The sequence below is a fragment of the Acipenser ruthenus genome, chromosome 29 (assembly GCF_902713425.1).
Source record: "Acipenser ruthenus chromosome 29, fAciRut3.2 maternal haplotype, whole genome shotgun sequence".
Classification (NCBI taxonomy): Eukaryota; Metazoa; Chordata; class Actinopteri; order Acipenseriformes; family Acipenseridae; genus Acipenser; species Acipenser ruthenus.
In genome coordinates this window covers 4,950,149-4,977,446 of record NC_081217.1, presented here as the reverse complement: position 1 = coordinate 4,977,446, position 27,298 = coordinate 4,950,149, and the positions used below count along the sequence as shown (strand labels likewise).

General features: G+C 41.8%; 3 protein-coding genes across 7 annotated transcripts; 1 reads left to right on the top strand and 2 right to left on the bottom strand.

Moving 5' to 3' along the window:
* Positions 1–768: 768 nt before the first annotated feature.
* Positions 769–6,874, bottom strand: LOC117434174 (protein spire homolog 1-like). 2 transcript variants are annotated; one of them, XM_059003817.1, is made up of 16 exons: positions 6,321–6,874; positions 5,921–5,949; positions 5,609–5,791; positions 4,967–5,092; positions 4,794–4,856; positions 4,361–4,525; positions 4,069–4,149; positions 3,723–3,855; positions 3,289–3,422; positions 3,005–3,071; positions 2,774–2,886; positions 2,533–2,637; positions 2,235–2,302; positions 2,074–2,101; positions 1,746–1,888; positions 769–1,321 (listed from the first exon to the last, which is right to left on the bottom strand). In XM_059003817.1, the coding sequence occupies exons 1-16, from the start codon at positions 6,571–6,573 to the stop codon at positions 1,141–1,143; spliced, it is 1,872 nt and encodes a 623-aa protein (XP_058859800.1). In that variant the 5' UTR covers positions 6,574–6,874; the 3' UTR covers positions 769–1,140. The 2 variants fall into 2 exon arrangements, with proteins under 2 accessions (XP_058859800.1, XP_058859801.1); XM_059003818.1 differs by lacking the exon at positions 4,794–4,856.
* Positions 6,875–7,535: 661 nt separating this feature from the next.
* LOC117428168 (ubiquitin carboxyl-terminal hydrolase CYLD-like) lies at positions 7,536–16,028 on the bottom strand. 4 transcript variants are annotated; one of them, XM_059003816.1, is made up of 14 exons: positions 15,939–16,028; positions 14,083–14,524; positions 13,865–13,991; positions 13,475–13,773; positions 13,031–13,199; positions 12,718–12,862; positions 11,949–12,056; positions 11,642–11,721; positions 11,341–11,407; positions 10,769–10,898; positions 10,238–10,346; positions 9,990–10,108; positions 9,057–9,261; positions 7,536–8,697 (listed from the first exon to the last, which is right to left on the bottom strand). In XM_059003816.1, the coding sequence occupies exons 2-14, from the start codon at positions 14,500–14,502 to the stop codon at positions 8,522–8,524; spliced, it is 2,154 nt and encodes a 717-aa protein (XP_058859799.1). In that variant the 5' UTR covers positions 14,503–14,524; positions 15,939–16,028; the 3' UTR covers positions 7,536–8,521. The 4 variants fall into 4 exon arrangements, with proteins under 4 accessions (XP_058859799.1, XP_058859796.1, XP_058859797.1 ...); XM_059003813.1 differs by lacking the exon at positions 15,939–16,028 and adding an exon at positions 15,246–15,357; XM_059003814.1 differs by lacking the exon at positions 15,939–16,028 and adding an exon at positions 15,246–15,357 and having other exon boundaries at positions 12,718–12,859.
* Positions 16,029–16,996: 968 nt separating this feature from the next.
* On the top strand, positions 16,997–27,063 carry LOC117397973 (glutathione hydrolase 7-like). The gene is made up of 16 exons (XM_059003912.1): positions 16,997–17,155; positions 17,489–17,814; positions 18,334–18,554; positions 18,948–19,099; positions 19,569–19,686; positions 20,011–20,078; positions 20,691–20,764; positions 21,402–21,595; positions 21,940–22,027; positions 22,479–22,606; positions 23,091–23,179; positions 23,447–23,599; positions 24,344–24,461; positions 24,698–24,835; positions 25,089–25,188; positions 25,367–27,063. Exons 2-16 carry the CDS (start codon positions 17,598–17,600, stop codon positions 25,528–25,530), a joined length of 2,022 nt encoding a protein of 673 aa, XP_058859895.1. The 5' UTR covers positions 16,997–17,155; positions 17,489–17,597; the 3' UTR covers positions 25,531–27,063.
* The last annotated feature ends 235 nt before the right edge of the window (positions 27,064–27,298 follow it).

Here is a 27,298-nt window from a genome sequence, read left to right as displayed (position 1 = left end):
TTTACATACAATTGCACATTTATACAGTTGGGTTTTTACTGGAGCAATCTAGGTAAACTACCTTGCTCAAGGGTACAGCAGCAGTGTCCCCACTGGGGATTGAACCCACAACCCTCCAGTCAAGAGTCCATAAGACTGGACTTGCTTACATTTCAGATAACGTACAGTGTAAAGGCTGCACAACGAAAACAAATAGTAAAATACTAAAACAGACAATCACAGGGCACTGCAGTTTAACTGAGCACAAAGTAGAGCAGAATAAAGTGCAATCTCCAAGATCACCACCTGCCCATTGTTCAAGAGCAGTTCAGATGTGGGTTAGCACAACTAAGAATTCAGGGACATTCACAAGTGTGTGCATCAGGAAGTTTAGATCCCCAAATCCTGTATTGAAATAATGGTAGCAGGTGAGTAGATCACAGCATTTAAATATACAACACTGCAGTATGTGCTGGGATAGGGGGTACCAATTGCACACCTTCCTATACCTCTGTGTCAAAATGGGTTATGAGCCCTAGGGATGGCTGGCAGGGTTATATTGGAAATGACTGTCAGTGTGTCTGCACTCTTACAAACTGTTTGGTGTAACTTATCCCATTGAGGTGGAAAATGAGGAAACACTTTCATAATAACCTATAGAAATACATTGACATGTTTGGTAAATGTATACAACCCTGGTCAATTGAGATTAGAGTATGGTGGCTACACTATTGTGACAGAACACAATTCATATTATATATTATATAAAAACCACACAATGGAAAGGCATTTTGTAATATATATAAAATATCTTTAATCTTTAAGAAAGATTTTTAAAAACACACACAAGAAAAAAAAAGGAGGGAGTACACACAAAGGCTGAGAATTAAACAGCTGAAATCCATTGAAATTCATAATGTACAAATAAGAGACTTGATGTGAAAATAAATGGCAAGTGATTTCATTCTTTAAAAAAGTGCATCACGTTAAAATATATACAAAATAAATAGAAGCGTGATTTAACATGTGAACACATGTGCTCTGCACATACTTTGAACTGTATGCAGTGAAAGATCCAAAAAACTGGATTTGTATGCGGAAATAAAGTGGAGGAAAAGCTCCCAGTTAGTCACATTATTAAATTGCAATGGGATCGAGCATTCAGAGTTCTCGCGTTTTTTTGGTTGAGGCAGCACCCAGGAAGAGGAAGGAGGAGTCACAGACCTCCACAAGGAGCTCCTGGCAGCCAACACAGATATCATTACTGTACCAGTCCTGCATGGCAGATCGGTGCTGGGGGGCCGTCTTGCATGGTTTTCGGGACTCTAGGACCAGCGGAATTCTGAAAAACACAAACACACCTCAAAACCAACCCAACAACTTCTAAAACAGAGGCAAATCACAATGTTGGCACACCTACATAACTATTTGCAATTGTACCAGTCATCAATTATACAACAATTCCACACAAGCTTAATCCTTCGCAGTTCCATGTTGTGTTTTACACAGAGATGGCTATTCTCAACCACTTTTAGTAACCTCATTTGAAAGTTATATAGCATGAATCGAGTAAACATGTTCATATGTGTAGCTAGGTTACTTTTTAGTGTAATTGCAATATAACTGCCATCACCGCAGCATAATTGTAATATAATAAAACTGAAGTGTGCTGTACCCTGCTGAACTGGACCAACAGCAAATTGTGTTGGAACAGTTCCTTTCCTATGGAATAAAAGTAAGCCGCTAGAGCCCTGTGGGGTCCCCACCTGGAGCAATCCCAGTCCCATCTCTCCTGCCAGAAGGTGCTCGTCTCCTGGGTTTGGCGGATTGGATCCCCATCTTTCATTAGAACAAGTTTCTTGAAGAAGCTCACTGGAAGATGCACGCACCATTTGTAGGGGAGCAGCATCTGGGGAGGGAGAAACACAACAAAAAGCAACAGCGAAGGGACTTGTTGTCTTGCACGTTATTTGGCTGTAGCAAAGATGGGGTCAGGTTACCAAAATATTGGTTCAGGTTTCACAACCCAAAGTATAAGACAATCTTTCCATAAGCAAGTAAATTAAATCAAAAAAGATGAAAGAGCCACCTTACCTCCATGCAGCATTCCAGACACACAACCCTGCAGAACACAACAGTATTGAATGGTTAGGAAGCAAGGTAGAACAGTGACTGCATTCCAGCTTCTGTGAAAACAGACATGTTAAAGCAGGCTATACAGCCTTGTAATGAAGACTGGGTGCAGTATGTTTTACCTGTTACAGAAGGCGCAGGTATTATGCCAGGTGAAATGAACACTTTTCTTGCAGCAGTTAGAACACATCTGTGGAAAGAAATAATTACACAACCTTTTTAGCAAAGTACACTTCACACATACTATATTTTCAAAAGATATTTGTTTTCATTCCTTTAAACCAGTTAGTTCATATATAAAATACACTCACTAACAAAAGTAACTAAAAAATTGCCCCAGCACACGTGACTCTAGTAGCTGGCTATTTACTGGTTCACTTGTTTGTTTTCTCTCAAGTTCTGGGTCTCCTGATAACTCACCCTCCTATTTCTACTGCTGCCATAACCAGAGTATGGTCTACATTCTGCCTGCCGGAGCTTCATCACGTCAGCAATGGTGGGAGGCTGGCAATCATCATGGAAGTCCTACAGCACAGAGCACAGAGTGAGCACAGCAGATAAACAACAGCTTCCAAGAACAGGAAAGCGTTGTACAGAGAACAAGAGTTATTACGATAGAGGTCTTTGGATAAGTACATTTCAATTAGAAAACATCATGTACCTTTTTATTTAATCCAAAGCTACTGTCAAATGACTTGGACCTGCGTCTCTGGTCTGAAACGCCGTTTTCCAAGGCTTGTGGGGATGATGACAGCATTGGAAAGAACTTCGCCTCTGTGGAGATTGAGAGCAAAACAATTTAGCAAAACATTGCAACTATGCAAAAGGTACGTTCTGTATTATTAAATGCCCGAGAGGGAAGCACCAATACGGAGGTCCGAGATGCGTTTACCTGTACAGCTGCTTGGTAACTCGGCAGAGTGCATCAGATCACTGCTCTCAAAAGACTTGCAGTCTTCCTAGAAGGTGAAGAGAAAGTGTTCAGCAAAAAGATGCAATGCCAGGTACTGTATGCAGCTGTGTGCTGCTCCTGAACACTGTAGTGGAACGCCCAAAAATGACTGGGTTATAAAGACCATCTTCCAAACCCAACTTCAGGGACAAGCTTGACTAAAAGGATTAGAGTCAAGTAAACTCTTCATTCTGAATAGCAGCTTCTTCATGCCGATGCCTTACCTCCAATTCAAAGTCCTTGAGATCTGGTTTGGGAATGGGTCTCAACAGGTAGAAAGGGTCATCAGCGAGGGAATCTTTGGAAGTGGAGATGGACGTAGAGACCACACAGTTTGGGGGCGATGCAGTATTAACATCTATGTTAACAGAGAATCAGTTTTTAAAAAGATATGTTACACATGTTGCCATAGCCTGCATTCAAAGCACATACAAAATGTCCACTCACACTATTCATTAAAACCAGTGGACTGAGACACAGCCCTCAAATAATGATAGATCAATGCAAGTGATGCCAATGCAGGATTTCCTGAAAATGACCTGGGTCTGATTTCACAGATCACTTGATGGTACCTTTGCTAAAGTCATTCAAAAGGAAAGCTAACTGGGTCTGAGAAATCAAAGTCTCAATGTTAAACATGTTTCCTGCTGTACTGTGCCTTGGCAAGCAGCCTGCCTCCTCCTCAGAGAAGCTAGGGGTCGTAGTTTCCCAGCTGATCTTATTTCAGTCATAAGCAGCTGGTGCAGACTTGCTTCTTCTTTGGGAAGACTCTTTAGCCTTCTGTCGGAGGCCTGTGGAAGACAGGATTGTCATACTAATTAGAATCTACAGCCCCAGTAGACTGAAACCATGTTACATTTACAGTATTCTCACCATCAGAAAGCAGATTCACTTGATAGGCTGGTTATAAAAATTACAAAAAAAAAAAAAAGAAAAAACACGACAAGCTGGTAAATTATATATGCACAAATTCAATATTTAATTTAAAAAAAAAAACTACTTACTGGCTTCAAACGTGGGTTAGAGCGAACAAAGTTCAGAACAACATCATGGGGGCTCGACAGCCTCTGCAAGTTATCAACAGTCTGAAACAAGAAGGAAGCTACAGTACCTTAGGGTTCGGTCAAAGAGACCCATCAGACTGGTTTAGACTGCAGTGTTACCTGGCAGGTACAGATTGAGCGATGCATTTGTTTAAATCTTAGAATATGCAAGTATGAGGATAAAGCCTTGTAAAAGTTATCCAGTGTATTCTTTGCTGACTCTGAGCTGCAGTAGTGTGCTGTATGGGCTCACCTGAACCTTGCGGAGGGTGTACTGCCTGTATCGAATGTCATTCATCAGTTTCTCGTGAGGGGACAGATCCACCTCCAGAAAGCTGCTGGTATTTTGGTGCTCCTCGCTTTTCCGCAACGACACCCCAGTCCTCAGTTCATCAATCACATGTTTCCACGTGTGGACCTGCAGAACACCACGACCATCTTTCAGCATCCCAGCTGCTGCACTGTACATTCAAAGCACTGTATGCACAGCTTCACCTTGCTTAATTGCATGCTGATGTCCTTTCATAGTTCAGCTAACTCAGAATTCGCTGGAAGGCTTTTAAAAGTTGCTTACAATCTATTACTGGTGGAGCCGTGTGGTGCATATGGGTTCCTGCAAGACACATGTATGCCAGGGACCAAGCCCATAAACGTCCTTTATTTTAAAATCTACAGCATCGCCTTACCCAGTTAGCAGTTAACGGAGCAACCACACCACGGTCTGGATTATACACCAACTTCTGCAGAGTCTAGTGCAAAAAACAATGTGCAAGAGGTTTGGACATTAAGGACCACCTGGCAGCCAGTATGTGAACCTGCATATACTCCTAGAATGTAAAGCAGAACTGGTTTTCCATACCTCTTTTGCATGCTGGATTTTATGTATATATTGACAGAGGTCCATAGTGTCAGCAAAGAAGATGGCACAAACAGCTCTGTAGTGGTGAGCAGCCATGGCAGGGTTATACAAGCGTACCTCGCAGATCTGCAAAAGAAACCAAACCGGATTCCACACCTTAACATTACGAAGCAAATGGTTCAGCTGCAATCGCTGTATGATGAACAACTCTTGATAGTAATCCTGCAGACTGAGGCGAGTCATTCATGGTGCAACAAGCTAGGTCAATAGCACTAAAACAGGGGTCTCCAACCCTGGTCCTGGAGAGCTGCAGGGTCTTCTGGGTTGTGTTAATTGAACCAATTATTTGTTTAATTAGTCAAGATTAATGTGTTCCAGATCTTTAGCCATTGATGACGTAAAGACATAAAAACCTGCAGAATTGGGGCTCCAGGACCAAAGATGGAGATCCCTGCACCAGTTCAAGGCAGTTCTGAAACCCAGGACAGCAAAAGACTAGAGTTTCTTACCCAGCTCCCGATAAGTAACATAACCTACAATGAGCATAGACAAGCTACTGACATATCCATGAGTAAGACTAGTCCCAGGCATCAGTTTCCAATATTGGGATTCTGCAAACCCCAGGCCTACGCTAAAAGTGACCTGCAAGACTTCCTCGAAGGTGCACACTGGTTGGAAGTGCTCCCCTGCTTTCATGTGGTGGGTGTCCAGTTTGGTCATCTGGTAGATGAGCAGTTCCAAGGTGTCGCTCAGCTCCCTCTCCACATCGTTGCCCAAGCCCCAATCCAGGGCAGAATAGATCAACCTTCCCAGGAAATCAACCATCTAGAGAGGAAAAACCAGGACACAGATTGCACAGAATGATGATGCAGGCGAAGTAGAGTATATACCAGATAACACTGATAAATGACTTCAATACAAGAAAAAGCTTTGTGCACAACTGGTGCAACTTACTTGATCTTCAGTCTGCAAGTCAGATCCATCTGAAAAACAGGACTGCAGAGTTAAGGTAGTCCAGGTTGGTTAAATTAATGTAGCAACATGGTTTAAAATAACATTAATATAAACCAAATGATATAGTTTACTACAGGAAAATAAACTAGCACTTGTATAGCACAGATTTTATTTAATAGACAGAGCTGGAATATAGCAAAAGCCTCCAAGTAATATTTATCGACATGTGCATTAAATATTTTTAAAAATTTGCAAAAAATGAGAATACATATTGCCTGCAAAATATTAACGTAATAAACGTCGAGAAGCGGCACTTAACATGATTTTTTCTTTTCTTAAAACGTGTACTTTTCCAATGCACTCTGGAATTCGACATAAATAACATAAACAGTCTCCTTACGGCAGCTATCTTCTGTTTTTACTGATAGTGTCCCATCCTTTCTTACGAGGACGCTTTCAGGCCCCCGAATCCTCGGTATCTTCCATGTTGTCCCGTCTCCCCAGTTCTGATTCCTGGGATGCGGAACCAGCAAAACGCATAGTTGATGGCAGATAGCCCACGCCTGCTCCTCTCTTACTGGTTGCCCCTGGACCTCCAAAATCTCCCTCAATGAGATCTGAAACGGAGAGTCGCAAAATACAGCGTACTCCATTTAAAAAATATATATACCAGTATATATATATATAACCGTTTAAAAGGTCTACAGTCCAACGCGTGAGTCGTATTAGCTGTGCAGTCAACTTTACCCCAAGTGGTTTTAAATTACACGATTATTTTTGCTACAAATTAAAAATCTGCTACACAAATTAGTGATAGCTGATCAACATTTGGTTATGGACGTCCACATTTGGAGATTTCCTATTGTACTCTATTACAAGAACGCGTTTCTTAATGTTAATGAACACGTATTTTAATCATATGACGTTGCGTAGCCGTTCCGGTGCTTGTCAATTGAGCCGTTTATAAATCCAAGTGTACCTTGTTAAACTCACAGTAAACTCATGGTTGCAGAACCTGATTAGCACACATCGTCGACGACCTACAGCTGATTGAATTGAATTAGTTAAATTAGGGCAAGAAGTGGCCCAGTCATTGTACACGTGTTTCACCTCCATCCCCTTGCACTGTAAACCAGTTAAAGGTGAATACTTTTTGGCCTCAGTATCTGGCACCCCGTTATTTAACTGTAGTAATTGCATGTTTGCATCCAAAAGGAAAGGGGCGCCACATCAGATGTTTAGAAGACCAGGAAGGCAATCTATATTTTGCCATGGGCTGTCCATTTATAAACAGGCTTTGTATAAAGTATGCTTGTTTACCCTTACAGGCACACCGCACAGTGCTCCCCCCTGGAAACTGCCTTACAGCAATGACCTTGTCTTTCATCTTTATCTTGGTGTAGTGCCTTCGTAAGCCTGACGGTTTAATTGTGGTGGATCGGTTCTTGGTTGGGATCGCACCAAACAGACACAAGTGGAAAAGCAAATCATGAATGGGCGAGGCCATATTGTGGTTTGTGTAGCATGGTTATTGTTTGTATCAAATCTTTACAGGTATGACCTTTATATATATATATATATATATATATATATAAATATGTACATTGTGTTCAAATTGTTTTATATACAGGATCTCCCATAAGCCGGGCATACTAGGTGTAATTCATATTGTTGGTTGTCTCTCTATTCATTTCAATGGTCATTAACCAGAAGAAGGGACTTAGATAATTTTCATGTTGTGAAGATAGTCAACAGGGTGTGGCCATCCGATTTAACAGAGAACATCCTAATTGGTATAACATATTGCCTATGATGCCGAACTTATGGGGCACCATTTACATACAGTAGATGCTTTATTGCATAACATAACAGAAAAGTCAACTACCTCAACACTGCTGGCAATCGGAGCCGATACCATGATGATGCAGAACAAGAATTAAAGAGACAAGCAGTAGTGATATTTTTCTAAGATCTACATTTACTGTACATTCATTCCATTTTAATTGGAACCCTTGCAAGGGGACAGCACAAACGGGTTGATTTACAATTTTTTTTTATTATTTATCAATTCAGGTACAGATTATTTCTTATAAAAGTTTACCATAGTATTTTTGCATGGCATATTTATCATGCCTTCTCATGGTTATGCTATGCATTTACCATAGATTACCATGACTTCCTTTGCTTTATTGTTCTTTATTACACTTTGCTATGCTTTTACTATGGGAAACTTTTATACGGGATGTATCTAATTTGATCTCCATGATTTACCCCAGTCTAAATATATTCCTTGCGCATAATACCTCATATAATTTAAGTAACTTTATTGTCAACCATTAAGCTGTTCTCAGTGTTAGGATACCCTAACCTATGTCCTAAATGATCTCAATACATTGATATAACCACCACGAAGGCTGAGGATGGAGGGCTAGGCTAGAGTCCAAGCAGATCTGATAAGCTTTTAACTACTGCTGGCCATTGCAGGGACCTTGATGTAGTATTGCAAATTAATGTAGTATTAAACAATGCATTGAGAAAAAAAAAAAACGCCAGTGTGTATATACATTGTGTATAAAGGGCTTCTGAGGCTGTGAAGCCGTGCTATCTGTACAGACACAACGCTGGACACTGGTACATGAACATGTAGGAGTCACACAACAGTCTCTTTACAAACACGTCCGTGCATTCCAGCTCCACTTGCACAGGACCTTCTTCAGACTGCGACAAGAACTCTCCCACTTGTGGACAGGCCTTAATCTCAGGGATGTTTTCATCTCCTACCGGGGAGAAATGAAGGTAGATTGAAAAAATCAATATTATTTACTGCACATAACACTGATCATAGCATTCAGTTCTGGGAGTAGGGCATTTTTAAATGGAGTGTTTTCACTAGTTGATGGCAGACAGAAAACACTATGATAGTCCATGAATTACCAAGGCTTATACTGCTAAGGATTCTATAGTTTATAATGTTACCTAATGGTAAGAAAGCAAGTTAGGTTTATTACACTGAAAAAAGATCCTCTCAAGCTATCAAAATCTTGTAAGGAAGTGGCTTAAATGGTAACTAGTTCATGCAAGAACCTTGACAGAAGCTTTGAATTAAAACAGTGAGTGATAGTCTAGCTTCACCTACCACTACGGTCAGCCATGCTGTCGAAAAAGAGCCAGGAGTTTCTCCCTTGTCCGTATTTGACGAAGGAGACGTAGTGACTGGTCTCAATACACAGCACAGCAAAGAGCTCCATCTTCTGCCTGGGCACGGGGATGCTGGCGGGGAAGTCCCGGGGCAGGGAGATCTCCCGGGGCTGGTGATCCTGCCGCTGCCTGTGAGAGTGGACCTGACAACACAGAGAAGGGTTCAGACACTGTGCACCACAATAAAGAAAGAAGAGGGCAACTGCACATAAATAGAGGCTCGCAGTCAAGCTTCAACGTCTCACTTTAAAATAAATAATGATAGAGGTTATGTTAAGAATACATCACTTCAATCAGGGATGGAAATAAGACTCTTATTGCATAGCAGTTTCACCCATTCCAGGTGTTAATACAAGCTTGATTATCTGCAGTGTATAGGTAACAAGCTCAGGTGTGTCTGATTAAACTCATAGTAAAACCAGGAATGGTTCAAACTGCTATGCAACGGGAGTCTTATTTCCATCCCTGAATTCCTAGCTTTGTTATGACCTCTCGGGTGCCACACTGTATGAATCGGAGACACCGTCTTACATTGCCATATCGAGTCACTGCTGTGATGGGGCAAATTGTAAAGCAGTTTTTATATGAGAAAACATTTCTATACAAATTAATTATAGTACATATTAACCAGAATGCAAGTGAACACACTCCTAGACATTTAGAAAAAAGAGCTACGTAATCAAAGCTATTGAACATTGGTACAGTTTTTTATATCCCTTGGGCTGCTCCAATGGATAACACCTCCATGCGATTCCAACCACAAATCCTGCAGGACGCGCTGCGCAGTTGGAATTAACGCAGATCTTGCTTTAACGTCTTAAACCATTCAAATGAAGACACCAACAGAGTGATCAGCCCCCATATCCTGCACCTGTTTGTCACAAGGCCGGCAAAACTGTTTGATCATCCCTGGCGTGAGTCTGGGGTCTCTCAGACACTGGTAACACTCCAGCTCTGCTACCGCTCCACAGAGAAAGCACTCTCGAGGGGCTGTGGACAAGAGGGAAACTTTCATCACACAGGACCTTACAGCGGACTGCAAACACTGCACTGTACAACTGAAACACTCAGCTACGTCGCAGTACCAGACGCCTGGAAGCCTGTCTGCACTTCACTTACTGTTATACAGCAGGTCGGTGATATCCAGCTCAGTGGAAGGAATGATCTTAGGAAACATTTTGAACTTCTTTCCGAACCTGGGCATCTGGATTATTAAGCACGACGGGATCTGGAATAAACAAAACCACCAGTTCTGTGCGTTTGCTCCATTTAACCAATCTGTAAAAGAGCTTTAAATAACATGCCCACTGCCTAAGGATTTATAGAGGGGTATTCAATCACAAAATACAGCACCGATTCTGTTGCAGTTCATGGAGCTGTTCATAGCTATCCAGACATAGGAGTCTGAGCCCTATTTTTGTGTGCATATATACAGTCATATTATTATTATTATTATTATTATTATTATTATTATTATTATTATTAGAAGCAGTCATAGTAGTACTACTATTAAAAGCATTATTATTTAGCAGTTGTATTCAGAGGACTGTTACTGCTACAAAGCATGCAGGTTTAGTATATCTCAGGCTGATCAAACTCTATCTCTTTAACACAGACGCAATAAGAGGGCACTGTGGCTTCAATACAGACCTCTTCAAACTTCAGGTCACATGATAGGAAGGACCGCTCCAGCAGCAGCTGAACACTGGGCACGCTCACCGCCTCCTCCCGCTCCAGGATGATCTGGTAACTGTAGCAGTCCTGAGTCTTCTCATTTGACCTGCAGCCAGCAAACAGCAGCAACACACAGACACTGCGTCATTATAATCAACACACAGACACCGCGTCATTAGAATCAACACACAGACACTGCGTCATTATAATCAACACACAGACACCGCGTCATTAGAATCAACACACAGACACCGCGTCGTTAGAATCAGCTGCACATGCCTCTTCGGACCGTATCAGTAGCCCGGCATGGTAGAGTTTAAATTTCGACTAGGCTTCCAAATGTGGTGGGGATTCAGTCAATCATCTTTCCTATAGTACAGTACTAGCCTGATCTGCTGTTTTGAGTGGGATTTAAACTATATATTTTCTTTCTGTTTTGACAGACTCCCATTGCGAAATGTAAGAAAAAGAAGGCATAAAGTAAAACCTGGAATAGCGGACACTGTCCTCAACCTTGAGATGAAATGTTACAAGGCTATGTAGTGTACCTTATCTTCAGCAGGGGATCCACAGACAGGACCTGGTGCAGCAAGACACTGAGGAACTCCTCTGGGTCTGAAAGGTAGAACCAAGCAGACGGTTCACATGGACCTGCCTCCTTTCACACATAGTGTTTTCAATGGGCTGCCCCACTAACGCTGTGTTAAGAAAGCTCACACACAAGGTTTAAATCAATGTTAATCACAAACGGTACATTTTTCTCCCATTACACTTCCCCCTTTAACTCTACACCTTCTCTTCATGCACACAGCTCAGGAAATCAAACCCAGGTATAGTGGACAGGGTTACCTTTCTCCTCGAAGGTGAAGGAGTCGCAGCCCAGCAGCTGGCGTAGTTTCATGACGTTCTCTGCTGGAACAAACCCCTGTCTGTGAACACAACAGGACACTAGCAGCGTCAACGCAATCACAGAGACATCTACACAGTTCAACCCCATGCAGGGCACATTACCTGTTAGACCTGACCATGGTGATATTTAAGCAAGGAGAGAGCTCTTAATGACACCACACGGGTCAGGAGAGGGTAATAACGCTGCTGTTAAAGATGAGTTTCTGTGTATGTGTGTATAGAGATATAGGTATCCTGTCCTGCTCACCTCCGCAGCCGGTTCACGATGTCCCTCCTCAGCACACTCTGGATCAGCTCCTCAGACACAACAGGACAGTGCAGCACGCTGTCGAGAGCCGGAGAGAAACTGAACAAGCTGCAGAGAGAAGAGGTAAAGGAGTGAGGCACCAGGCAGGGATCTGACAGGGGAAAATGTAGACAGACTGTGGGCTGGTCGACCTATGCTACAGAGCACTTGAGCTACATTTATTATGTCTGTAGGTAAAAACAGCTTTTACTAAACTGCATTTACCCACATCGGCACAAACCTATCCTGACAAAAAAGAAAAGCAGAAAGAAAGGGACGTGCCCTTTTTTTTCAAAAGAACCTATGAAGCAACAAAAATAGAAAACTTATTTGACATACCCATCCTACACAAATGATACTGTTATTGTAGCGTATTGTAACACATCTCCGTGCACAATATGCACAATATGTATATTCTGGTTCCCAAGATACAGCAAATCACCAGCCACAAGTCATGCACAAGTAATAAGAATATTCAAATACTCTCAAAAACTTTTACAAAGAATAGCACTATTGCGTTTCATCACAGTTGGTTGATTAGTCGCCTGATAAATCAATACACAAATAAAATTAGCAATATCTTCATTTACATATAATTGCAAGAAGACCCTTCACGTCAAGCAGGAAAAGCCAGGCTTATGTCTAGTACTATCCAAGCTAGTGGGATAATCGCTGGTAATCTATGTGGAGTCAACTGACAGAGTCCAGTGGCTTCTAAGGGCAGCTTCACCTGAAGAGTGCTGAATCGAGGTAGCAGGAGTTGTAGTGTCCTTGAATCCCCTTCATTCTCCCTTCCAGGAGCTGCAGGGCCGAAGACTCAGAAATGGGAGGGGCATCCTCATTCCTACTGTCCGCCTCAAAGCGTCTCTCTGCTGCTAGAGAGCATAAACCAAGAGCCGTCTAATACAGTACATCACAGCGAATACTGCTAACTTGTTCTTTTAATTCAATTCACACTGATGAGTATGTTGAAATGTAGCATCTTCTCAGACAGAGAGTAACACAGTGCAGGTTCGCTGTAGCTCAAGTGGACATGGTCTCACCTGCCTGAGGCTCAGGGTAGCAAGGGGGTTCCTTGTAAGAGGGCGCTGGGAGGAATCTGCTGTCTGGTCTGAGGTCCCTGAGCTTCACAAACATGCCCTTGTTCCTGTCACAGTTGAAGTACCGCTGCCCCCCAAGCTGTCCGTCTAAACAGTCCTTCAGTTCGTAATCCTGCACAGGCAGACAGACAGACAGACATCCTCCTCAGCAACTACGAATGCTTTAACAGGTGGGGTGGGAAAAGTGGATTTTCGCTCATCATTTTAGCATTAGAATGGAGTGAACAGGTAAGAAACAACAATCATAGAGAAGCAATTTATATTACTGAAAATTAAAATGTTGGTCTACTTGACATAATATAATCATTTTTCTTGTAGTTTCATAACACAGCAGTATCAAAAAACTCAACAGTAGCCACTGCACACTTTTATACACTCGCCACTCACCAGCTCGACCCCGGCCCAGTTTTCAGACTTGCCCTCTGGGACTCCGATCCACCTGACCACTCCGTGCACGGTAGCCCCGTTGCTAGCCTGCAGCTCCGTCAGAGAGCCCAGCTCCAAAGGTGCAGTCTGCAACGCTGATCCGAGAGAGCCCCCCGATACCACCCGCTTCAGCCTCCCGTTCTCCACTGCAGCAGTGGGACTGAGCGCTGCTGGGGGACAAGGCCTCTCTGGGGCTTGACGTCTCTGGGGCACAGCATTCGAGTCGGAGTTCTGCCGCCCGAGGTCCCTCTGCTTCTGAGCTAAAGGACAGGGCAGACAGAAGTTCCATATGATTTACTACTGATCACATGCATGGCAGGTACTATTAGGCTTTCAGGGAGAGATGCTTACCTCCCTTATGCTCATCTGCCTTGAAGGCTGGTTTGGGCCGGTCAACCGAACTAACTTGAAGTATTTCCCCTGCGTTGAATACTGGATAAGCCAAGCCTCTGCTTTGAGAATATCTGTGCTCAGCTTCCTAAAAGGGATGAAAAAAACCTAACAAATATTGTCTGTTTGTTTTTAACATCTTTAGATACACATTGCAAATCTGTCCCCCCTGTACCTACCTGCAGCAATTCAACCTCAAATGTCATGGATTTCAAGACATCCAACCCGTTGCTCCCCTTTTTCCCCTTCTCTAACAGTCGCTTTACCACTCCTGGCGTCTCCACATTGTTGTGTCTCACCACCACCAAATCATTCTCCTGCAGGGCACTGATCGCAGAGAACAGTTTCCTATTCTGCAGCAGCTCCAGTCGCTTCGCAAGGTTGTCTGTAAAGATCAACAGCTGGGCTTCATGCCTGCTGATCAGCTGGAGGTTGTCCTTCTTCAGGCTACATCCCTGTTTTGCACTGTAGTTAATCAGCGTGCCTATAAACTCGTCCTCGGTTTCCTTCTCCACATACCCCACGGTGCCTTTGTCAATGGACTTGCGCCCAGATTTTGTCGGCGTTCTGGTGATGATGAAGAACCTCTTCTCCATCATCTGCGAGTCCCAAGGTTGCAACCTGTAAAACCAAGGGGCGGTACATCAAATGAGACCTACTATTCTCTCTATAAAAAAGCCTGTCATTGTAATTACATGTTGGTATTTATTTTGCCTTACTATTTTATGTTGTCTGTAATCATTTCTAAGTGTTTTTTTGGTTCTGCTTTTCGAATTCCGAGGGTTTTCGTTGTAAATATACCTTTACCTGTCTGTGCCTCGACGAGTTTTTATTTATATTTAAACTAAGTAGTTACGTTACTTGGAAGAGGCGTACTGGAGATAGTAACAATCTTCTTGTAGATTATATGTAGGAAATTTACAAAATATTTGACTGCAACAAACGACTGTGCGGTTCTCATATCTGAAGCTCGGTTGCAATTACTAGAGTATTTTCAGAAAAACTTGATGCGCATTTTTTTTTTCGTCTGTAGTTTATGTTTATGTAAACCGAAAGCAAAAGCATAAACACCAACACAGAGATAAGTAAAAACTAAAAGTTAATTTAATAGACCCTTTTATGTTTTGGGGTACGCAATGGCATATCGGTACCGCAGTTTTCACACAGAACCTCAGCACATTAAGCCGTTTAGTGAAGCAACAGTATCACGCTCAGCTGTGATAACACAAACTCAAAATCACCCGATTTCAACACATACGATTGGGTTAGCCGTGTGTACAGAAAATCGAGCGGTTTAAGTTTTTTACGTACCGTATTTGTTATTACTTTGAAAATAAATTACATTGCGTTCTTCATTTATTTACCGCAGATACAGACACTCCCACGAATTCAGGAAGTTGTGATTACGGTCACGTTGCTTTGTACGGAAAGAGACAAGTTACACTAATCTAAGGGATCATCGATGAAATACCAGCACCTATAATATAAAGAAAATCAGCCCCCGCTGTCCACTCTCTAAATTAGACTTTTCCATCCAGTAATATGTACAAACTGTACCGTATAGCCTTAAGTTAAAGATGCCCGTCGCTTTTATGAGGTGTTAATTGTAAATATAAATATGATGTCATTGTCAATAGGCAATAATACAGTTTTTTTTAGATTGGCCATTTAAATTCTGTAGCCAAAATAAAACATAATGAAATATCACGTTTTATACATATTATACATATGGTACATGGACCATTAGACACATATCTTATACACTGGTTTGAACCATACATGATATATGAAGATATGGAATATATGCTAGGGCTCTTCGTTTTACAGGTTTATTTTTGGTCACGTGACGTGTCCATTTAAAGTTATATTGTGCCGACTCCGTTTCTTAAGTAAACTCTTGGAAAGGCGTTGATGGTGAAACAAGATATGACTGAAACCAATATTCAGTTTAATTGTTGTAAAAAATAATTTTTTTTAAAAAAAATGCAGCTCCTTGTTAAAATTTTAAAGCGAGTTCAGTGCATTTGCTTTTTACCAGATTTAAAATCTTAACGACGTTCGGATTGGGATTTGTTTAAATCTCACAGGAGTGTCAGAACAGAGTTTCCCAATACTGGTCTTCGCTGCATCTTCTGGTTTTCACTCCAAATGAGTTCTCAATTACTTAATTGAACCCTGAACTATTCATTAGCTTAATGAGACCTTTTTAATTGTTGTCAGCTTTTAAACAGTTGCAGATTTCAAGTTAACCATACAATTTTATTTGAAATCGACAACTTTTTAGGAGCCGTGAATAATTAAAAAGGTCTAATTAATATGAGTTCAATTAAGGGTTTAATTAAGTAATTGAGAGACTCAGTTGGAATGAAAATCACAAGACCGTGGGAAACCCTGTGTTAAATAAGACCCTACAGTAGAATAGGCCCCAAGGCCAACTGGTATTACTTATTTTGTCCATCTGACTAGTTTTCAGAAATCTGTTTGGCACCATTAAGCTCCACCTAATTCCTGATCTGTACTGACACACAGTTTAACCCTCGTGAGCCTTAAGTTTCTGTGTTACTTTTAGGAAGCTGTATTCCTGTTTTTACAACAAGGAAACTGTACTTTCTTGCAGCCTTGGAATTCGGTTATTTATACGGATATGACTGATTTTCAGTATATATATATATATATATATATATATATATATATATATATATATATATATATATATATATATTTATTTATTTAAAAAAAAAAAAAAACCTACAGGTCTACCTGCTTTACTTAACTAGTCTAAATAGCAGCGGATTATAAATGCAGCCTTGAAGTAAATATTATTTTTCCCTCATATTTTACAGACAGAAATGCATTAATGCATTTTATGTCCCTATCTTGGGCATTTTAATAATTATTTAATGTAGTAATCCAACACTCCAATGTGTACTACTGAACAATGAGCTTCAGCCACAGGACCAAGACCCAGCAAACTCAACACAGAGGCGTTGAGACTGAAATCCAGATCATGGGTCGCCCGTTTCAGTTGTCCAGTCATGCCTTTCCTCTCCAATGGGATTACGAGTTGCCTCCTGCCCCTTTAAAACAGTGACATCACATTCTTTGTGATGTCAGCTGATTCTGAAAGGTTTTGTGGTGCTTGTCCGCTGCACCTCGGAAACCTTGGAAAAAAGCACCTTGGAAACATTCAAAACAGCGTTTCATTAAAAAGACATCTGATAATACTGAAAACCGGAGATTTGCCTTTCGTCGGTAAGCAGTGTCTGTTTTGATGTTTGATTGGTTTTATTTTGCAGGTGTTTTTTTTTTTTGCACAATGCGTCAGTCAGTGGTTATGCAGCAGGCTACTGAAAATGAATGCAGTAGTGTTTCCGCCTTTTAATTCGTAGAACCACACTCAAAATGCATTCTCATTTTTACAAGCGAACTCTAATCTATGCATATTGCGCACCTCCTTAAATTCCGACAATAACCCACTAAGAGAAGAATCTACTCTTAAAATGAGTCTGTTTACCTACGTATTTCACATAACATCTTTACATTTTGTAACGTATTCGTTGTATGGGTATGCATTTTATTTTACAGGCGGATTACATGTCTGCTTGGCCAGGTCTACAAAGCATCTTATTCAGAGGAGGAGGTGTACATTGCTGTGCGTTTATTCTGCATTGCTGGTGCAACACGCGGTGTTTGGATGTACATGCCAGCCAGTGACTCAGGAGCGGGGAGCTTGAATGCAGCCATGACGGAGAAGGACGTGAGGCACGAGACGACACTGGGTGCGTACTCCCCAGTAGATTACATGAGCATCACGAGCTTCCCCCGCCTCCCCGAGGACGATGCCATCTCTGCAGAGAACAACCTCCGGACCCGCAAAGATGAGGATGCCTTCCTCAGCGAGCAGGATACGGGTAAACCTGGTTTTCATATTGGCGTCAGTCTAAATTCATCAAAATTACACATAAAAACACACGCACACACATGCATCATATGGTAAATCAATAATATTTAGTGTACCACTGAACTTGTGAGACACATTGCTCATTAAAATCCTTAGCATATTTGTTTAAACAGGAGACCATTTTGTATTCAGGCAAGATATTTAGTGAGAAAATAGTCTGAACGAAGTTATCTGCAACAGTTGGTACAGCTTTCCTAGTAAAAGAGCATTTCAGAGTACCATTGTACTATCGTATTTTTAAAGAGGAGGAGGTTATCTGTTCAGAGATACCAGGGTATTTAGTAAGTAAAGAGTCTGAGTGAGCAAAAATGGGCAACCCCCACCTCTTCTTGCTGTAATGCATTTGTTGTTGCCATAATTTGTGCAGGTGCTGTATACTTTGTTTTTAGTGTACCTATCTGTAGGTAACAGTAATAGATTCTGAGATGCTGTTATCAATCCTTAACCCTGCCTCTCCTCTCCTCTCCAGACCCAGACCTGTTCCTCAAGTCTGCCCGGCTGCAGCGCCTGCCCTCATCGGAGCTGGGCAGTCAGGACGTGTCCCCCCTGCGGGAGACGCACCGGGACCCGCTGGCGGGGGACTGCAGCTGCCAGCATGACGGACTCACCATCATCATCACCGCCTGCCTGACGTTCGCCACCGGGGTCACAGTGGCCCTCATCATGCAGATCTACTTCGGGGACCCTCAGGTAACTCAACCACCATCACAAGAACAGCCTCAGACGACGCAGGGTCATGCGTCTGCAAAACGTTCCGTCTTGCCTCCTTAACAGAGGAGAAACCATTTAAAAGAACATAACCAAAACAACTCCCTTCTGAAGTGCTCTCATTAGCATGTCCTTTTTGTCTGACAAGGGGAGGAGAAGTTCATTTTAAAATATGTCACCGAACAATATAAATGTGACCCTGCTTTATGTATAGTAAAAGCATAGCAATGTGTACTACATCATAGTGAAAGCATGCTAAATCCCAGAGGGGAATGGTAAGTGGTACTCCATAGCAAGTTCGTAGTATAAGCATGGGGAAAGTGTAAAGCTACAGTGGTAAACGTTTATGAGTGAGAGGCATGTTCCTCTGTGCAGATCTTTATCCAGGGGGCCGTGGTGACCGATGTGGGACGCTGCTCCTCGCTGGGGGTGGAGGTGCTGAAGAGGCAGGGCTCCTCTGTCGACGCAGCCATTGCCGCAGCGTTGTGTACTGGAATCATCAACCCACACGCCTCAGGCATTGGAGGGTGAGTACCACCGCCCTGGATCAACCAGCCCAAGAGAGTCGGACAGGTGTGGGCTGAAACACTTCACTGCAATAGAGACTGCATTGCCCAGAGACCTCTGCCGTCTCATGGGACCTCCCTTACAGAAGTTTCCCACAGTAAAGGCAAAATAAGTAAAGCATAGATAAGCAGTGTATAGCACAGAGAGGTATAGGCAAAAAGTCCATAATCTCACTCCATATCTGTTGATGTGTAAAGAAAAATGTGGTCAGTTAAAATGGTATGCAGCACCTCCACTGCTTGAACATATTGTGTAAAACAGTGACATTTTCTAAGGATCCTTGTAAGAAAGACAAACCAATTAAAACCATGAAATTCTCTGTTTTTGATGTAGCATGGCTGCTTTTAAAAATGATCTAGTAAGAAGAATCCATCATGACACTGATTATTACAGCCTACTCTTCTTTTTTTTTTTCCCCCCCCTTGGTAGCGGTGGATTGATGCTGGTTCACGACATCCGAAACAACAAAAGCCGTGTGATTGACTTCCGGGAGACAGCGCCCTCTGCCATCCAGGAGGAGATGCTTCAGCAGAACCTGGAGGAAAAAGTAAAAGCAAAGCCCTTATTGGATTGATTGCACAGACTGAATCTGAAATGAACTGTAAACAAAAAGATGATTTAATCCCTGTTTGAAGTTGCTCTATAAATTGTGTTCAGTGGCTTGAGAAACAACTATAAACACTTTAAATCATAAATTGTGAAATAAAACTGTAAGAAACTATCCGGTATGCTGACAGCCGCTTTAACTAATGTCTTCATCACTGAGGTTTAAGACTGTATGTCTGAGAACAAAGCGTTACCTGTGTTGATTGACAGTCAGGTACACTGCCAGCCCCTCCCTGAGTTCACAGCTTCCTGCTTTGTGTTCCAGCCAGGTCTGTTGGTGGGTGTGCCGGGCATGCTCAGAGGGATGCACCAAGCGCATCAGCTGTATGGGAAGTAAGTCATCGCAGATGCATTGCTCCACTAGACCGCGTTTATTTTGTTAATCCAAGATCACGTGCTTTTTCCCATGGGTACTTTGCAATGCCTTACTTTGATGCAACCTTTATGAATGTGTTTGTGTTTCCACAGCTGTAATCTCTCCTCCTGAAGGAGTCAGGTTACAATGATCACTCTAAAATGAAAAGACAAAATGGTTCTAAATGATTTTCTCTCAGAATCTCATGTATTCACTCCTACACACATTCATCATCCTCTGCATGGAGAATATTTTACGACAGCCCGTTTGCTGCAGATCTGTTGGACTGAACTGGCTGCATGCCAGGTGCAGATGGACAGTTTCATACACAGTATTCCAATGAAGCTATCAAAATGCTGCTTGTTATGAGGAACCAATAAAGGCCTACTTCCTTTCATAATGTATGTTTAATTATGAAATATGGAGTTCTCCAGATATAAACTATTGTAATTGCATTGATCCAAGAACATTACCAGCTTTGGTGAATTTCAGAATGTGTGTTTGACGATTAAGAGCCCGATGTGAAATACTTTTAATTGGAGAACAAATGTGTATTATCTTCCTGTAAGTGATCTGTGTTTTCTCTTCAGAATGCCCTGGGCCGAGGTGCTATCCCTCACAGCAGAAGTTGCTCGAGGTGGATTTAACGTCACTCACGATCTAGGTGAGGAAAGCGCCTGTTTTCTATATTGAAAATCATATGCCCAGTTTCTGAAGTTCTGTACCCCACTGTGCTGAGTCCTGAAGCTTATGTAAACTGGTTGTGCAATTAGGTTTTTTTAAAAGCATAACAAGGATCAGAAACTTGTGGTTAGTTTGACAAAGAACTAAATCCAGCTAAATCAGAATAATGTATCTTTTAATCGACTAGCTGAGCTTTTTTTTTTTTCTTTATAACTGCCATATACAGGAATAAGACTCTTATTGCATAGCAGTTTCACCCTTTCCAGCTTTTACTAGCCGCTTGATTAGCCACAGTGTATAGGTAACAAGCTCAGGTGAGTCTTGGTAAACTCATAGTAATACCAGGAATGGATCAAACTGCTATGCAATGGAAGTCTTATTTCTATCCCTGGTATACCATTCTTTCCTGAAACACAGTTCTGTATCACAGTATTTCAATACTGCTGAGTGTTAGAAGTGCTTTGTGAAACTGTCCTCAGATGCTTGAATATTGTATTTTGTAGCGTTGTATACTGATTTGATGTTGTGTAGCTGCAAGGGAAAGAATTTCCTATTGATTTTGGCATTGAGATTCAGCACAGTGCCAGTCTTTACTGTCTTGTATACTTACTGTCTAGCTGAAGCAGTCTCTAAAATGAAGGAGCAGAACGTGTCTGACTCTTTCCGGGAGATCTTTATGCCAGAAGGACAGCGTGTGCTTCCTGGCTTGCTCATGAGGCGCTTGGACCTGGCGGACATCTTGGATTCAGTTGGAACCGAAGGAGTGGCTGCGTTTTACAGCAGTAATCTCACACAGGAAATGGTAGTCGAGGTAAGTACCGTGTTGAGAGATCCCCTTACCTTGCCAGTAAGGTTTAAACATTGGATCACTATAGAAGGGTTAGATATTCTGAAATACACCCTTTTGGAATATAATCTCCACAGAGATTTCACCTGGAATATTTTCAAGTAACTGTTTGGAGTTTAAAAAGCTTTGAAGACTGTATTACCCTTATAAGAGTTTACCACGATATTTCAGTGTGGAACTGAAAGATAAACCTCCTCATTCAGTAGGTCCGCAGCAAATGCACACAATAAAGAATCGATTCACTTAGTGAGTCATGCCTGCCATTGCCAGCTTGCATGCGTATGTAATGCTTGTTTAATATCTCACAGGCACGCGAGAGAGGAGGAGTCCTGCAAGAGGAGGATTTCAGTAACTACAGTGTGGTCATTGAGAAGCCGCTGGAGGGTGTTTACCAGGGTAAATATTTCACTGATCAGAACACACTGCCAGGTTCAGTGATGATGTGTTAAACAGTGATAATAGGACCTGGCTGTAACTTCCAAGTTACCTACTCAAATATATTTGTTGTCTCCGAGTGTAGTATGTATTGTATTTGTTGGCAGCACTAAGTTTGTCTCTCTTACTGTGTCTGCTAGCTCTCCGATCATGATACTGAGGATTTTTTATTTTAGTTTAATAAATTGTTTCATTTTATACAGATCTGCTGTACTGAATTACATTCTCTCAATATTTCAAAATGTTTATGTCAAGTGCAGTAATTGTTGTGGTTTTAGATGTGCTGTAGTACAGACGGGTTTTGAGTAAAAAAAAAAAAAATATATATATATATATATATATATATATATATATATATATATAATATACTGTTGTGTGTTGTAACCCGCTCCTCTTTTAATGGCCTTTGCAGGTCACCAGATCCTGGCCCCTCCTCCCCCCCACGCTGGTGCTGCCTTAATTGCAGCCCTCAATATCTTGGAGGGCTTCAACATCACCAGCCAGGTCCCGAGAAACAGCACCTACCACTGGATTGCAGAGGTACTGCATGCACACTCACAGAGTTGGCGCAAGTGTGTTCTCCTTGCCTGCATTTTTCTGTCATATTCTTTTCTGGCAAGAGGAAGTGCAGTATTAAGTGTACCCTGGAATAGGAAGACAGTGGAGCTGTATTCACAGAACTGCTGTTTACAGTCTGTAACAGTGTATTCTTTAAATAGTTAAAGCTTTATGAATACCGCATTGCTTTTTTTTTTTATTTATTTCATACGTGTAGCTCACTCCAGACCAAAGTTCGGCTGTTCTTTTCCTGTTTTCCCAAAAGTTGTTTACCTGCATTGCCTCTCAGATGTTGTGGAGGTTCTGTTGTTTTGTGTTCTCTATAGGCCTAGACCTCCAGAATTGATAGAATCGGGCCTCTAGAGGTGATGTTGGGCTCCTGCTTAACAAATGGATGGTCTTCACATCGTATTACAATCTATAATCTGCCATTTTCTTGTTTTCTTTGCTCTGTTTTGTGTTTTAGTCCCTGAAGATTGCTTTAGCCCTGGCAAGCAGCCTTGGAGACCCCATCTTTGATTCAACAGTTTTGAATGCAGTGCAGGAGATGTTAAAGTAGGTTGGTGCTACACCAGTGGATTAAGCAGATTTCATTTTTGTAATGGTTTGGTAGTGTGTGTGTGTGTGTGTGTGTGTGTGTGTGTGTGTGTGTGTGTGTGTGTATGTATGTATACTGTGTGGATTAGTTTTCCCACTTCATCCATCCGTCCATCCATCCCTCCATTACTGCAATGAGCAGTTTTTAGTTTCTTCTTACTACACAGAGAGCTATTAAGAGTTTTGTTTCATTTTCTTCATAAATTCGCCTTTCCTCCCTTCTAGTAAATCGGAGGCCGGAATACTGCGCCAGAGTATCAGTGATTCCCAGGCCTTCCCTCCTGGGCACTACACCCCCTTCTATTCCCAGGAGTCCGGGCCCTCCAGCAGCCAGGTTGTGGTCATGGGACCGGACGACTTTACTGTCTCAGTCATGAGGTACTGGAAACTTTCACCTTGCACCTCTGAATGATGGCGATTTAAAAAAGAATTGATAAGAACAGTAACAAAAGCTATTATTAAGGCTGTATTTTTTTCATAGTTCTCTTGATTTCCGTGAAATGTACCCATTGCTGTGTAATATGTAGTTCTCCGTGCAAATTCCTGTTTCTGAAAGAATAGTGTAAATATACATTTTTTTTTTTTTAATCACTTAAAACTAATTGCAGCAAATGCTTGCCTTATTGACGCACTACCTGCTGCACTGCATTTAGGAACCTGGCAGCCAGTTTAGTTTGCTTCTGGTGAGTGATTGAACACACACTGCATAGAGCTGCACGATTTCTGCATCACAGATCGGAAATATTTATGTAGATAGCTCTCTGTCCAGTACAAGAATGAGACATTTCACATGTCTCTTCTTATTTTTACGTTTAATTTACTTTTTATTTTGTTGGCTAATTCCCTTATAAAATGGTTGCATAGCAATGTGTAATAAAGCACAGTGAAAGCATAGGTAAACATTGTAAAGAATAGCAAGGTATGGTAAAGCATATTAATGGCAATTGACGGTACACTATGGCAAATGCGCATTAAAACTGCAAAAATGTCATGCAAAAATACTGTGGGAAACTTTCATGAAAAGATCAAACTTTCATTGCAACTTTACATTTGTGTTCCTCATGTGTTCTGAGTGCCCTCGCTAGTGTTCAGAATTGCAAATGTGCTTGTTGCTTCTTCCAGCTCCCTGAACCGTCCATTTGGCAGCGGGATTTTAACTTCATCTGGGATTCTCCTAAACAGCCAGATGCTTGACTTCTCCTGGCAAAACAAAACTGAGAGCTCCATGCCCCCCTCACCGGTAGGACCACCTCTACACGGACAATCCTTTAATCTGATCAGCTCTTTGAGATACCACTTGTTTATATGTTCATCTGATGCCATTGCTTTGGCACATGGATTATCTGGATGTAGTACAGCCAACTGCCCATCTGCATTTCTTCGGCTGCCACATTGCATTGCCTCTCTTATTTTTGGTGTGAATTTGTATTGCCCTGCTTTGCTTCTTAGACGTCCTCTGGTGTGTTTCTGTTGCAGCGGAACAGCATCCAGCCAGGGAAGAGGCCGGTGTCCTTCCTCCTCCCTACGGTGGTGCGGCCGACCCACGGTCTGTGTGGGACCTACCTTACCCTGGGGGGCTCCAGTGGGGAACGAGCCCTCAGTAGCATTGCCCAGGTCAGTCACGCCCTGCACCCTCATTACTGTATCCCCGAGTGCTTAAAGAGCCAGCTGCAGCCAACCTCCTTCAATTGTTAGAGATGACATCATTGTATTCAAACTAACCGCAGCATGCATCTACATACCTTGATCCTCCGGGTTGAGGAGCATTGTCAGGTGTCGGGGTCATTTTAGAGAAAGCCTTCATGTCCCATGTTTCACTGTGCTTCACAGCGCAGGCTGATTTATGCATTTCTTTTCTATCTTGCAGGTTTTGTTAAACGTCTTGTCTTTCCACAAGAACCTGAGCGACAGCTTGTCTCTAGGAAGGCTCCACCCGCAGCTGGAGCCCAGCGTCATTCAAGTGGACAGTGAGTACTGTGCATTTACAGCTGATCTGTCGTTTATCATGCCGTGCTATTCACCTCCCCTTTGTGTGGCGTTAGGCTTCTCTACGTAAGTTGCTTTGCTGATTTGAGAATGGAGAGAAAAGCAGCAGTAATAATTCAGTATGAATAATAGAAGCATATCTTGTGTTCTGTCTCTCAGATGAATTTCTAGAGGAAGATATTGGGTTCCTAGAGGCCAAGGGTCACGATGTCAAGAGGGTAGACGTGATGTCATTGGTCGTGGGCACCAGGAGAACAAACGACCTCATCATAGGAGTCAAAGATCCCCGGAGTGAGGATGCGACCGTTGCCACGACATCCTAGCAAGACAGAGATTGCGGGCGAGGGGGAGTAAGCACTACCCGGATCGGGGTGGGTGGGTTGCTCTTATTTATTGTGAACAGCTGTGAACATTTCTGTATTTTACTGTAAGTTATCTACACAACCTGCATTACAAAGGCATGTCACACACCAATATAAAGTCTTGTGTAGTCTGAGCACTCGCTGAGCTGTAAATACCACTGGAAATAAACTAGACCCTGCCAGACCCCTAGTAATGTGGGATTATCCAAGTACTGCTGAGAATCAGGATGTAATGATGTGAACATAGAGCTGCTAAACAAACCATATTTAAACATGAACATCGCAGTGTTTGGAATATGATGAACACAAGAAGGGGTTTTTGGCAGGTCAGTGTTGTTTCCTGCTTTATATTCTATTTGGCCCAAAGGTATGTATAGTAAATGTATACACCAGTCTTTGTCTAGACAGGAAGTCGCTTGTATGATATGTTTCCACCAATCAGAAACGAAGGAAAAATCCAAAAATGTAGTCATTCTTGCTTATTTATCAAAACTGTTTTATTTTTAATTTTATCCAAGATACAGGATTGTATGAATGGAAAAGCATTAAGGTCGTAGATTAACAAACTGTGTAGTGCGGCATGTGGAGGAAAAGACAAGAATTGTAGTTGTGGTAGGTTTGGGTGGTGGTGGCTTCTTGTGGGATTTGGATACTTTTCCAAACAAAAGTGGTCATCCTTATGAAACTGTGACACATCTTCCAGAGGTTGGGATGTTGGAGGTTGTAGACTGCCGCCAATACAAGTTGCTGGATACATTGTTCTGTAGGCAGAAAAATACTATGTATAGTATAAGAAAAAAGAAAATACAGACGTACGCACTTCAGCATTTTTTCATTTATTTATAAAATAAAACCAAAGTGTTTCTCCATTTTTTAAAAATAAAAAAGCAGCGCCTCTCAACTCTGACTGGATCTTAATTTCCAGGCCCTTCTAATAATAAACTGGAGACAAAAATCAGGTGTTTTACAAAAAAAATGTATTATTGCATTGACAACAGGTCATTTGAGAAACATGGTTATATACTATACTACTGTATATGAGATTAACTGCGCAATACTGATAGCCTGCTCCCACAAGATGTGAACCAAATTACAAGAAAGGTTTTAACATTGTTTTAGGCTTGAAGCCAAGTATGTATGTAAAGAGCCTGGTGAAATAGCCCACACTGTGGTTATAAAACAGTGTCTTATTGATGCCTTGACAAATGTAATAATCCACTTGCTCTTTCTTGCATGGGAAGTGATATGCATTGGCTGACCAATCCCACTGAACGTGTTTAAGAGATTTGACAGTGTGTTACAGCTTGGGTCTTTGTAAGTGGGTGAAGTTTAAAGTTTTGAATAAAGCTGACACTGACAGATGGATTTTGTGACCTAAAATTTTGATATAATACACGTTTGTTATGTTGCCATAAACTAAAATGTTTATTCTTCATCTCATGTCTGATAGATCTTTTTTTTGTTTTTGTTTTTACAATAAAGTAAGAAATAATTCAAGAAGTTTCTGTAAATCATTTTTTGCACATGAATATCACCAATGCGTTTGCCAATACACGACTGACCGTCTAAAAGATATGGATGCCTGCCGTCTGCACTGCAAGATCCGCAAGAATTTCTTTGGGCGGGGGATCGTCCAAAATCGAAATAAATCAGCACAACACAGTATTTCGCACTTTTCATAATGGGAGAGTGTAGTCTTATTAGTACCTATACACTGCATTAGATAAGT

Coding starts and splice junctions, on each gene's coding strand:
- LOC117397973 (XM_059003912.1), top strand. CDS start 17,598: ATGTACATGCCAGCCAGTGACTCAGGAGCGGGGAGCTTGAATGCAGCC. Junction 18,555..18,947: donor TCTACTTCGGGGACCCTCAG/GTAACTCAACCA, acceptor TCCTCTGTGCAG/ATCTTTATCCAGGGGGCCGT. Junction 22,028..22,478: donor GCTGGAGGGTGTTTACCAGG/GTAAATATTTCA, acceptor TGGCCTTTGCAG/GTCACCAGATCCTGGCCCCT.
- LOC117428168 (XM_059003813.1), bottom strand. Junction 13,200..13,474: donor ACTGGGCCGGGGTCGAGCTG/GTGAGTGGCGAG, acceptor CTGCCTGTGCAG/GATTACGAACTGAAGGACTG. Junction 10,347..10,768: donor GTGACCTGAAGTTTGAAGAG/GTCTGTATTGAA, acceptor TGTTTATTCCAG/ATCCCGTCGTGCTTAATAAT.
- LOC117434174 (XM_059003817.1), bottom strand. CDS start 6,573: ATGGAGTACGCTGTATTTTGCGACTCTCCGTTTCAGATCTCATTGAGG. Junction 5,093..5,608: donor CCTTCGAGGAAGTCTTGCAG/GTCACTTTTAGC, acceptor TTTCTTTTGCAG/ATCTGCGAGGTACGCTTGTA. Junction 2,102..2,234: donor ACCTGCGCCTTCTGTAACAG/GTAAAACATACT, acceptor TGTGTTCTGCAG/GGTTGTGTGTCTGGAATGCT.